This window comes from Telopea speciosissima, chromosome 10 (genome assembly GCF_018873765.1).
Source record: "Telopea speciosissima isolate NSW1024214 ecotype Mountain lineage chromosome 10, Tspe_v1, whole genome shotgun sequence".
Taxonomy (NCBI): domain Eukaryota; kingdom Viridiplantae; phylum Streptophyta; class Magnoliopsida; order Proteales; family Proteaceae; genus Telopea; species Telopea speciosissima.
Window position 1 is genome coordinate 4,901,012 of NC_057925.1, and position 12,522 is coordinate 4,913,533.

The 12,522-nt window shown below is 37.4% G+C and overlaps 1 protein-coding gene across 1 annotated transcript; it reads left to right on the plus strand.

The window, feature by feature from the left end:
* The first annotated feature begins 2,207 nt into the window (after positions 1-2,207).
* On the plus strand, positions 2,208-4,542 carry LOC122641673 (zinc finger protein WIP2-like). The gene is made up of 2 exons (XM_043834959.1): positions 2,208-3,046; positions 4,055-4,542. The coding sequence occupies exons 1-2, from the start codon at positions 2,465-2,467 to the stop codon at positions 4,490-4,492; spliced, it is 1,020 nt and encodes a 339-aa protein (XP_043690894.1). The 5' UTR covers positions 2,208-2,464; the 3' UTR covers positions 4,493-4,542.
* The last annotated feature ends 7,980 nt before the right edge of the window (positions 4,543-12,522 follow it).

A 12,522-nucleotide genomic window follows, 5' to 3' on the forward strand; every position in this document is an offset into this window, starting at 1 on the left:
TAGCTATATTTTCTTTGATTGTCTAGAGGAATTTCAAAAAGAATATTTAAAATAAAAGCTGTCTTTTGTTTGGCTGATATATACCTCAAACCTACCTATGTGTCTGTAGGACATATCATGTAGGAATCTCTCTAGGTTTAAATTTAATGCCAGGGAGAGAGAGAGACCCATGAATCCTTAGGGGATACTTAATTATCAAATCAGGATAATACCCTTTAATTAATAACTTTCAAAGGTATTATCGATCAAAAGCTAACCATGTTTTTTTTTTACATTAAATTAATACCCAAGCACATTCATAGAATGACCAAAATATCCCTGATTAACAAATCAAACTACTCTTAATTAGTTGATAATTTACAAGCTATTAATTTACAGCTAAACGTAATTTTTTGTGTGATAATCAAAATACTTTATTACATCAATGACCCAAAACCCATCGTGCATCCATATCACCATACGTGATTAGTAACCCACCCAACCCCTCCCCCCCCCCCCCACCCTTTCTCTCTCTCCCAACAAAAGGTAGAGTCCATAAAGAATCCATTAAATCTACCATTATGGATGTTTAGCATGGTTTAAGTAATTGAAATTGACAACAGGATCAGGTTCCATCAATTCGGATCGAAGGAATTGGTCTAAAAATTGGTTTGAGCCCTAGAAATTTGTATCAAGAAGAAGAAGCAATGATCTTTTAATTTTTGATTTTTTAGAGTTTTTTATACAATAAACTTGGGTCTGAAATTGGTCTAAACCCTAGAAATCTTTATCTAAGAGAAATGGGACAAAAAAACAATTTTAACTGTGATATTTTGAAGTTTTTGATTCAATAAAATTGAGTGACTGAAAAAAATATGGGATGGGTCACAACCAATTTGGGTCGATTTGATTCCAATTCCTTTTGTTAGAAAAAAAGTGCCTAGAATGGTGATTTTGAAAAAAAAAAAAAAAAAAAAAAAAAAAACAAACACGAAGAGAAAGAGAAGACAATCACACAAGATAAGATTTTACATAGTGCACCCCTAAGTAGGACTGCTACATCCACGGCTGAGCAATAGAACGATTTCACTACTTCTTTGAAGAAAAAATTACATGTCCACAAATCTCACATATCCTCTCAAAGAGATAAAAACAATTTATAAGGAAACCTTAACCTAGAAAGTACAAAACTACCCCTAGAAACCCAAGAGACTCAACCAATATATGTACTTTTAGACCATTCTGATGCGTTTTGAAGACGAAATGATCCACCCAAGAATCATCACATCACTTTCTAGACTGAGATTAAGCTTTACCAATAACACCTTTCGACAAAGTGAATAAGAAATGAATCAATAAAAGAGGAAAAGGGCTGGGGGTTGCCCTCACAAGATGATTAGTATTAAGAGGTAATGGTAGTGGTCATAAATCATAACACTTTTTGGTTGCCACTTGCAGTGCATGGGATTGAGTTGATGCCCAAGCCTAAGCTGATGAATTGGTCAAGGGAGAGAAGCCAGACTCTGTGAGAGAGAGAGGATGACGGCAGGAACAGTACTCTGGATGTTTGCATGTAAGTATGTATGGGTAGGAGAGAGAGAGAGAGAGAGAGAGAGAAAAGAGTATAAAAGACAATGATGATGAGAGGGGTTGGGTTTTGAGACAGTGCTTTCAGCTCGTACTAAGCCGAGCCGACCAAAGCACGGCCACCGAAGCAAATGCCGGGATGGTGTAAACCTACTTCTCAACTTGCCCATCCCCAAGCAAAGAGGAAAAAGTTAGAAGAACCCCCAACCCAAAAGCTTCTCCTTATTTGCATGTTTCCACTGCTAATGCTCTCTATCTAGTCTCTCTCTCTCTCTCTCGTATGGGTATTGGGATGGGGGGACAACCTCCAACCCTAATCTCTGATCCTGTCTTTGGGGTTCTTTTTTTTTAGCCTCTTTTTTTTCTTTCTAATTTTTTCTGTATATTTATCATCTCCTCTTTTTCCTCCATTTCTCTTCTTGGGTTGGTGTGGGTAAATTATTTTTTCATTTCCACACTCCCCAACATAGAGCTTTGTTCTTACAAGTCCCAAGATTATCTCCTTCTCCCACTTTACCCCCATCCCCCCATTGCTTCTCCCCAATCCCCATCTGTCCCTCTCTCTCCCTTTATTTAATCACAGCCATACGTGAGATTTCTTCTCTCCCCTTTTCATCTTCAAATGTTTTCTTTCCTTTAATATTAATTTTCTTCTTCTCTTTTACTCCACAGCCCTTTAATCCTGTGATTTTTGTTTACTCTCCACCTTTTTTACACTTTTGAGTGATCTTTATCTCTCTCTCTCTCTTGGGTGCAGGTGAGTTTTCTACAATATACTCTACTTCATCCTCTACCTCTCTCTCTCTCTCTCTCTCTCTCTCTCCCCCCCCCCCCCCCCTTCTGTAGTCTATAATAACCTCTCCATCCAACAAAACCATCTCCCTTCTCACCTTTCACCATGGGAGACCCTTACTCCAATTTCTTCACTGGTCGGTACAATTTCAATCCTCTTTTCCACCATTTCTCTTCATCTTCTTCTTCTTCTTCTTCTTCCTCTAACCCATCTCATCCTCCTCCTCATACCTACAACTACTACAATAATTTCAACAACTCATCCACTCACTTTTATTCCCCACCTCCATCTCCTCCTCTAAGAGAAGCACTTCCCCTTCTCAGTTTAAGCCCAATCAGACATGAAGAAGAAGAAGAACCCTCTTGCAGTGCCATGGAAGAAGACAAGAACAAGACCAAAGAAAATGGACACAACTTCTATTCTAATCCTACTGATGATGAAACTGTAACTGTTGCCCTACATATAGGGCTTCCCAGCCCTAGTATTGCTGCTGATCTGATCTCTAGAGTCTCTTCTTCTACTGAGATGACAGATAAAGAAGGAGTAAGTATTGTTTCTGGTTATCAACCTAATAGACCCAACAAGGGTCAGTATTGGATCCCTACCCCTTCTCAGATTCTAATTGGTCCTACCCAGTTCTCATGTCCTGTTTGCTGCAAGACCTTCAACAGATACAACAACATGCAGGTATGTTTAATGACTACATGAACTCATCAGCTCTCCTTTTAATCAATTCCCTCTTTAATTTGGGGAAAGAAAAGAAAACCCAATTCTTCTTTCTCTATTTCTAGTTTTCTAGTTCATCCAAGTTTGATACTAGAAGAGTATATTGGTCAGAAGGGTATTTCCCTCTCTTTTTTTGTTTTTTTGGTTCAAGTTGTATTTCTAATTAAGTTCAGTTTTTAAATTTATAATCTTTTCCCATTTGCATGGTTTGTGGGTTTTGGAATTCGAATATTTATATATATATCTATCTGGTGCAACTGAGACTCAGATCAGATCAGCTGTGACTTTCTTTATGTGATGGAACAACACAAGCAATGTTCCTTATGTTTTTGGTACTTTGAAGTTTGTGTTCACATAATATTACATTGGCAAGCGTGTAAAACTGAAATATGTTTCAGTTCTTCCAGGTATCTTCATCAAAGAACCCAACTTCTACATCTGAAGATTTCTGAACACTCCAGTCTGAAAAAAAAAACCAAACAACCCCTACATGCATGAGAAATTCACACAAAGGAATACAATAGCTTGTTAAGACATTTCTAACACCCACCTTCTGATTTCCTCAGAGTTGATTTCCTTGTTTGAGTTCATCTTTCTTCCTTCTTTTTCTTTTTTATTTTTGAGGACCTGATTGGAAAAAGAAAAAAAAAGCTCCCTTCCAAATATCAATTAGGTAGGGAAGAAATATTCTTTGAACACTTGAATTTAGCAAGAATTAATTCAAATTCACTCCAAAAGATAGATAGAGCAAGCAGAGAGAGAGAGATTAAAATCTCCAAAACCCATGAATGCTTCAACCAAGAACAAAACAAATAATATGTTCCCATGATTCCAACTGAAAAGTATAGTGACTAAATTTGTAGCAAAAGTCCTGGTTTGCTTTTATTAGTCCTTTTTATTCTTTGCTGATTATTCTCTACTTGTGTTTGTGTGTCTGTGGGTGGGTGGGAAATTCTTGTTTTTTTGCAGATGCATATGTGGGGGCATGGATCACAGTATAGGAAAGGTCCAGAATCACTAAGAGGAACTCAACCAACAGCCATGCTTAGGCTACCTTGCTATTGTTGTGCACCAGGGTGTAGGAACAACATAGATCATCCAAGGGCAAAACCTCTCAAAGACTTCAGAACCCTTCAAACCCATTACAAAAGAAAGCATGGAATCAAGCCTTTCATGTGTAGGAAATGTGGTAAGGCTTTTGCAGTGAGAGGTGATTGGAGAACCCATGAGAAGAATTGTGGGAAGCTGTGGTATTGCATATGTGGATCTGATTTTAAGCATAAGAGATCTCTCAAAGACCATATTAAAGCTTTTGGACATGGACATGCAGCTTATGGTATTGATTGTTTTGAAGAAGAAGATGAACCTGCCTCTGAAATTGAACAAGATGAAGAGTCTTCACAGTGATGATACAGATGAACTTGGTCTTAAATTTTGGTGAATTCTCTGGTGGGTTGGAGAATCATAACCCATTTTCATTTCTTTTTTCTCTTTTCTCCATCTGTTCTTGTTAGTATAGCTGATAGGAGATCCTAAACAGGCAAACACATCATCAATGTTAGGACCAAGTTCCTGTAAATCCATTTGGATTTCAGTTCATGACTTCATGTGGGTAGTTTCCATTTTTCTCTTTTCAGCTTTTAGGTTCTCCTCCTATCTTTGGTAATATGGGTTCTGATAAATTGTCAATATTCCTTACCCATAGCAGCTTAAGCAGTTAAATTGTTTTCCTTCATTGGTTTAATGAAGAAACCGAGCTTTAATGGTTGTACTTCTCAACTCTCATAAATAGATGTACACATTCATGAATCCATGCTTAGATGCATATATTTTATTCATTCACTTCAGGCCCTTCAACAGAACTACAGAAGAGAAGAGAGGAGTTAAGAGTTGAGACTATGAGTCTCAAAATGTGAAAAAGATCTCTTATTCCTCTTTCTCTAGGGATTAGGTTACATGCATGGATGACCCATGTTTATTTATGTATTTATTTATTTGTTTTTGTGTGAAAGAGAAAAAGAAAAAGGGGAAAAAGAAAAAGGAGAAAGAGAAAATCTTTGATGGGGGTCCTTGGAGCCTTAAATGTAACCCACAAAATCTAGAAATGGGTAGGGAGGGATATAGGGTCTTTGGATAATTATATCAAAGATGAGTGAGGGATATTTGGTTCCAAATGTGGTTGGGATAGGCTTTTTAACCTGCAAATGCATCAGCTTTTTGGGTGCATATGATGCCCTTAACTTTGGGTAGTGGAGAGATGTGTTTGTTGATGGATGGAACCTACACCATGTGAGGATTCACTGCCTTGGGGATTCAAATCAAATGATTAGCTTTGAAGAGAAAGAGTGAGGTACTTTATAATATAAAAAGAAAAGATGGGTAGGATGCAAACAATAATAGTACCAATTATATAAGTGATTTATAAGGTTGGAAGGAATGGAATGGATCTTGGTACCAAAGCTTTGTTGATCAACCTTGAACGTAGAGAGAGGACTAGCAGTATGGGATCAGGACCGTCTCCAGGGGAGCTCAAAGCCCAGAGTGCTCTCAAGGGGCATCTAATAGCTGAGTTGTGTCGTACACATCTCGGTGGATGCCTAGGGAAATGTGTGGTATAGTTCAATGGTTGGCAGCATCCTGAGCGTGCTGGGCTCTTTAGAGACGAACTAAATTCTATATGAGGGGGGAAGGATAGAATTAGGGATGTATACGGATCAAATTTAGTTCAGATACAGATCCAAATATTCTTTGGATAGATTTGGATACTTCTAAACAGATTCAGATGGATTTGGATGCAGATTGAATTCAAATTATTTATCATTCATTTACATCTCTGCCTTATGTATTCCAAACCTTCTTCTCCCTAGTGAATACAATTCACTGTCAATCCAAAAGATCATGATTCTCTTTTCTTTATATTTTTTAACTAGTTGAATCTTCAAAAACCCCCCAAGATCATTATTATTATTATTATTTTATTAATAAATATTTAAATTTTTATAAGAGTATTCAAATTTTTTTCTGAATATCTTTAAATGAATACGAATATTCTAAAATGAATCCGGATAGAGGTCGAACTCGAATTCAAATTTTGGATTCCATTTACATCCCAATTTTGGATTCCATTTACATCCCTAGAGAGAAGTGAGAGGGAACTCTGAAAACAGTAACGGGCTAGAGCCAAAGTTTCAATGGTTGGGCTTATCTGCGACATATACTGATGTCTCCTTACAGTACACACACACACCCAACTGCTGGACCCTACCACTGTTGGATTGATTGTAGATTGATAAGACGTTTCAATACCACCCTTTGACTGCTCTCTCTCTCTCTCTCTCTCTCTCTGTGTTGCACTTTTACTTTTTCTCTCTTGGTTTTTTTTAACGTAGTCTTTGGATTTTCACTTTCTAACGAGGTAAGCAATTGGCAGTCTTTAATTGCAATTAAGTAATGTACGTATAAAGTTTCTACAGAACAGTCATGTCGCTGATGAATACGATGATAATAGTGTAAGTGCAGTGTCATCATTTTTTTTTTTTTGTACTTTCTGCACTATTTCTTCTTTAAACCCATCAACATAACTTAACAACCCTTTTAAACTCTCTCTTCTCATCACTTCTATGAACCATGGTAGGAAGTTAACTCACCAGTGGATCAACTGGGAAACCTTTTATTCTCTCCTCAAGGTTTATAATTATTGAGGTAATAATCTTACACGGTTGTAGGTGCATCGACTATCAAGTATAAGAGCTACAAGAGACCACCTTAGTTTGATGATGAGTCCTGCTCCATCCACAAACACAGAGCTCAAAAGAGGCTTGCACGTAAGGGGGAATATTGAGGTAATAACCTCACATTGGCTGTGGATGTTCCAACTATCATGTATAAGAGTCACAGGAGACCACCCGAGTTTAATAATGGGCCCTGCTCCACCCACGAAGACAGAACCTAAAAGAGGCTTGCATATAAGGGGAGTATTGAGGTAATAACCCCACATGGGGGACTGTAAATACTCCGACTATCAAGTATTAAAACCCACTTTATAACTCTCAATATTTGATGGAAACTGTGAGTTTATTCCAACCTAAGAATAAGCCTTAGTAGTTTAGTCAAGGACTCCCTACTTAAAATCCCAAGACCCTTTCTTTCCTTTCATCTTTGTTGATCATTAATGTTTTTGTTAGCTTTATAATGACATGTATTGACATGAATTTGTCAAGGAGACCAAGCATCCCTTATAAAAGAATATATTTTATCTTCTTAACTTATTCACATTCCAGCCAACACTAGGGGGGGGGGGGGGGGAGAAGGGGGACAACTTTGTCTCCCTTTGGCTCGAATCACAAGTCTTTTTCTTCTTCAAAATCTCTAGAACTCTTCTTGTTGCAAACAGAAACTAAATCTCTAACTAAAAACTGAAACTGAAATTGTAACCTAGAACTCATCAACCCAAAAACTAGGGTGAGGGTAAAGATAATCTTGAGACATAATCACCTTTTGAACAAGGAAAAAGTGAGGAAAACCTTCTTTTGGACTATGCCTAGAGATCCCTTTTTTTATATTATCATCATCCATGGTTGTGTATATGCTTTGTTTTTTTATCCATTTCTTATGCTAAAGTTTTCTTTCTTTGGATGTCTTGGAGATTCTCCAAGTTGCACGTATTGGGTCTCTTTGTTAAAGAATATATTACTTAGAGACTTCAAACATAAGAGAGAGAGAGAGAGAACAACTTCTAAGCTTTTCTCTAAGTGAGGAGCCTGGAGAAAAGCCATGTTTGACATTCTTGGCATGATTCTAGCTTATAAGATAAAAGGGTCTTTTGGTTCCAACCAAAACTGAAAGATCCATTTGAGATAAAGATCCTACTTACAAAGAACAAAAACCCTAATCAAAGTTTTTTTTTTTTAAAAAAAAAAAAACCCAAACCCAAAAACCCTAAAAGGAATTAAAAGATATGAATTTGACCCACATGTAAATTCGTCTTTGTTGTGGGCCAACAAAGATATCACTTCATCTCCTTTATGGTCTCGTATGCTTATCTTCTCCATTAAGAACAAACCCTGCCTTTTACAAGGACCAACTAGGTTTTGTTTGGAGCCTTTGGACACAAGAGAGAAACTGGAATCTCTACCTAAGCATGATCCTGACACGTGTCAGAAAATTTGCCAGCCAAACCCTTGAAAGATCCTTAGGGCTCCACTAATAAGAGAAGAGATGAGTGAGAGGTGTATGAGTGACGTGTGAGGAGGACATCAATAACAGGAGGAGAATGGGTCCCACTTTGAATGAACACATGGGACAAAAACTCTTTGTAGTTGCAGGCTTCTCAGTGTGAGCAAAAACAACACAAAAACAACAAGAACAACTCATATATATTGAATTTAATACACGAAAAGATATTTATGATGTAGGATTAATAATCCACCAAAATATAGTAAAGGGTCCACTATATATGAAGAATGATCCACTTTTTTTCTTTCTTATTTCTTTTCTAATTGAAGGAAATATAGAAAAATATATTTGCATTGTAACAGTTTTTTTTTTTTTCTTTGGTAAGAGAAATTTTATTAAGGATAACATGAGAAACTCATGGTTGAGATGAACAAATATCTCGTAATCATGGATCAGAAATAGGTCACACCATCGTACACGTCACCGATAGAGCCCTCCTTGCCAAGAAAAATAATCAATGTCTAAATCATTAATAATGTGGCATTGTGGCTCAAAATTCTTTTTACTTCCATATAAGCTACTAGCATTAAAGATCATTAAAGATGATTTGAGAATGTGACTCACAAATAATAAAAGATGATTGAAAACTAAAGATAAAATTCATTCTACATTTCTTTTTCCTTGACAAAAGGACTTAAGTTTTGTATAAGTAGATCGATGATACCTGATATAAATGAAAATAATCAGCATTGGATGATGATCATGTAGTATCAATGGATGATTGACGCGTGGCCATGGACCTGACAGGAGTCTGACAACAATAGAATTTAGTTATAACAATCACGTTCTCTCGAGATTGGAATCCCACACTCAAAGTAACAACACTCACGAGTAACAACCAGGGACTTTTCGAAAAATCACTTTATCCACAAGGACAAAGATGACTTTTCATCACTCCTTGAAGTTAGGGTTACATCACTCTCCGTACTATAAATGGTTAGGAGGGGACACAAGGTTGACATTCTTTTGATTATTATTAGAGCAAGAGATCTCTACTTGGTCGCATGGTCTATACACAAGTGTCTAGGCCAATGGGTGAGCACGCCTGGGTAACTACTTAGGGCGCAGAGGCATCATCTCACAGTGCCATGTGAGAGGACGTAGAAAACACCACCAAGAAGAGATCTTCTTCCCTTATTATCATTAGTTGCTTGGTAAATGCAATAAAAGTAGGTTTCTTTGTGTCAGTGGCTCCATGTTAAGATTAATTATCTTGAAATTTTCATTTGACCATTTATTGTATTCTTTTTAACAATTAGGGATTGAAGGCCTGCCCGGGATCTTAGACTTCTAGCTAGGGTTAGAAAAAATTAGAGATTGTTTTATTTTATTTAAAACAAAATAAATAGAAGAGTATTCTGTTTCTTAAAATTACAAAAATAATAATAATAAAAGCACAAAATCCACGGAAATTCAAAATCTTTTCAGCTAATTTATGTCTTACCTTCTACTTGATGGGGAGGGGAAAAAGATTATATTTGAGATTTTCATGAGAACCTCCTTGCTACACTTCCCTTGTACAGGTTCTTTTATACATTTCTCACATAATAAATAGTGGATCCCACCCTCTCTCTCTCTCTCTCTCTCTCTCTCTCTCTCTCTCTCTCTCTCTCTCTCATTCTGACCATGTGGGGCTATGTGAACCTCATATGGATGATATCATTTTCTATCCCCTCATTGATGTAGCATACAGATTCCTTCTTATACTGCACTTTTAGAAAACCCTTCATTTTCTTTTGATAGTGGTTTTTTTTTCTTCTAATTTGAGCACTACAATTAAAATTCCTCGAGGAATGGTTAACCCTACACTCATGATAGGGACTATGGTCCCAATAGATGCCTAGCTAGACATTGGACCTCATGTCAATAGGAGTTGAGAGCTAAGTTAGATAATTGAATTTAATAAATGGTCAACATTCTTAAACAAATTTAGTTCATATCTAAAGTTTGATTGCCATGGATGTCTATGATCAAGCAACATGGTGGGTCAAAATTTTCCTTAAAGAATAGTATGACCAAAGGAAGAAAAAAGGGTATGGCCCATTCAATAACTATTAAATAGGGATGAGATACCAAATAAAATTTTTCTTTAACCAAACATTGGATAATGGTAAGGTCATATTTCTTACATTGGCCATCAAACTAGAAGTTTTTATATTTCTTACACTCTTAATGGACAAACATATATAAAGTATGTACTAAATACTTAAATCTCAAAGTTGAGTTATAGAACACTTATTTAATCCACCAATCTAAAAACCCAAAAGCAAAGGGTGTTTATGGGGTTAAGTGGGTATTATGGGTCAGAGGTCCATCATGGAGATGGGCCTCTACCATATCTTTTTCAGAGACCCCCCTCCCCCACCCCCAAAAGAAATTAATATAAAGAAAAGCTCTATTTAGGAAAGAATGAAGTAAAATGGAAGAGAAGAGAGAAAAGAGCTCCTTCACCAGCTTCATCAAAGGCCCTTCTCCTCTCCCAACCTATAATTAAATTAAAGACGAAAAAAAAAATTCCCTTGAAAAGAAAGCGGCAGTGTACGATTGTGAAGGAACCTTGGGCTTTTGGTGCTGTTGTGACCTGCGTTTTTCATTGGGAGGAGAGGAACAGAAGGTGCTTTGAGAACTGTTTTCGCAGTCAAAGGCAGATTATTGAGTCCATTAAGGGAGAATTAAAGGATTGTAAGATGGTGATTAAGGGAGTCAAGACAGGTCAAGACCTGAGATGCGTCGGAGCTTTAGGTTTGGATACTTCTACCTCGGCTTCTAATGAAATATCTGAGGTATTCTGGTGTAAGCCTTCGCCTACTTGGACCAAAATAAATGTTGATGGTAGCTCTATAGGGAACCCTAGTAGGGCGGGTGCGGGAGGTGTTTTTCGTAATCACCAAGCGCAAGTGGTCTTTTCTTTTAGCAGATACCTGGGGATCTCTAGTAGTTATGTGGCGGAGTATGAGGCCCTTCTTGAAGGTCTCTTCAGTGCCAGGGAGATGGGGCTTAGAGAGTTATGGATTGAATCTGACTCGGCTTCAGTGGTTTTGTCTATACAGTCTTTGAACATCCCGTGGTTTGCTCGGCAGAGATGGATGGTTCTCAAACCATATTTGGACTCTTGTAATTGGAAAATAACTCACTGTTTCAGGGAGGCAAATCCAATAGCGGACTACTTGGCCAAACAGGTAGCGAAATCAGGTTCTTCAGTGACCAACTGTGTTCTTCCTAGACACATTGAGGAACATTTAACTCTGGACACCATGGGGCGGCCGAGATATCGGTTCTGGTAATTGTTTGTAGCTCCCTTGTGTATCTGGGGTTGCAGGTGTTTCTTGTGGTTGTGCTTTTTATTTTTCTCTTTTCTCTTTAATACAATGATCTTTTAGCAAAAAAAAGAAAGACAAACCCATGAAGCTGATCAGGTCAGATCTTTAAGATACTTTCTCTCAAAGATATTTACAGCCATGGTACTTCACTCATCAATGATTTAGATTGATTGGTTTTCATTATTTGGCCACAAAAGAATCCTTAATTCACCACAGTATTGCTAATATTGGTTGGTGAAGACGTGTAGTTTCAGACTTTAAGGAGCCAAGTCATATCACCTGTTGCAATTGGCTTGATTATGTTGTAACCAATGTGCTCAAACCTGATCAGTGGTTAGAAGGGATGGGATTTTTTTGATCTCCCTATTGCTTGTTCCAATCGGTGGGCTAGGTTGTCTTGGATAACCCCAGGTATCTGGTGGTGTCGGAGAAAATAGGGTTGAATCTTCAAGGTGCGTTACAAAGTCGTTTTCCTTAAGATACAATGAAGCCCAACCACTTGTTGATAATCTTGACTATGAATTGCATATACGGAATCAACAAAAATACCAGAAATCTTTTGAGAAAAACAGAAAATCTGTTTTACTGCAGGAAGATGTTCTACAAGATCAACTCAAAGAATAAGGAAGAGACGAAGAGGAAGAAACGTTTATTAATGCCCTTGATCTGATCTTGCTCGAAGCGTGCAAAGTGCTAAGTACGTGCGCCACTAAACGCCTCTATTGCCCACACACAAGTACGCGCTCAAATGATTGTCCTCGCACGTACACCATAGCGAGCCTATTTGTATTAAATTATAAAACATAAAGCACTTTATTAAATATACCCAACAAACTTTCTTCTCTTGCCCGATGTGGGACTATTCTCAAAACACATTATTTT

Coding starts and splice junctions, on each gene's coding strand:
- LOC122641673 (XM_043834959.1), top strand. CDS start 2,465: ATGGGAGACCCTTACTCCAATTTCTTCACTGGTCGGTACAATTTCAAT. Junction 3,047..4,054: donor ACAGATACAACAACATGCAG/GTATGTTTAATG, acceptor GTTTTTTTGCAG/ATGCATATGTGGGGGCATGG.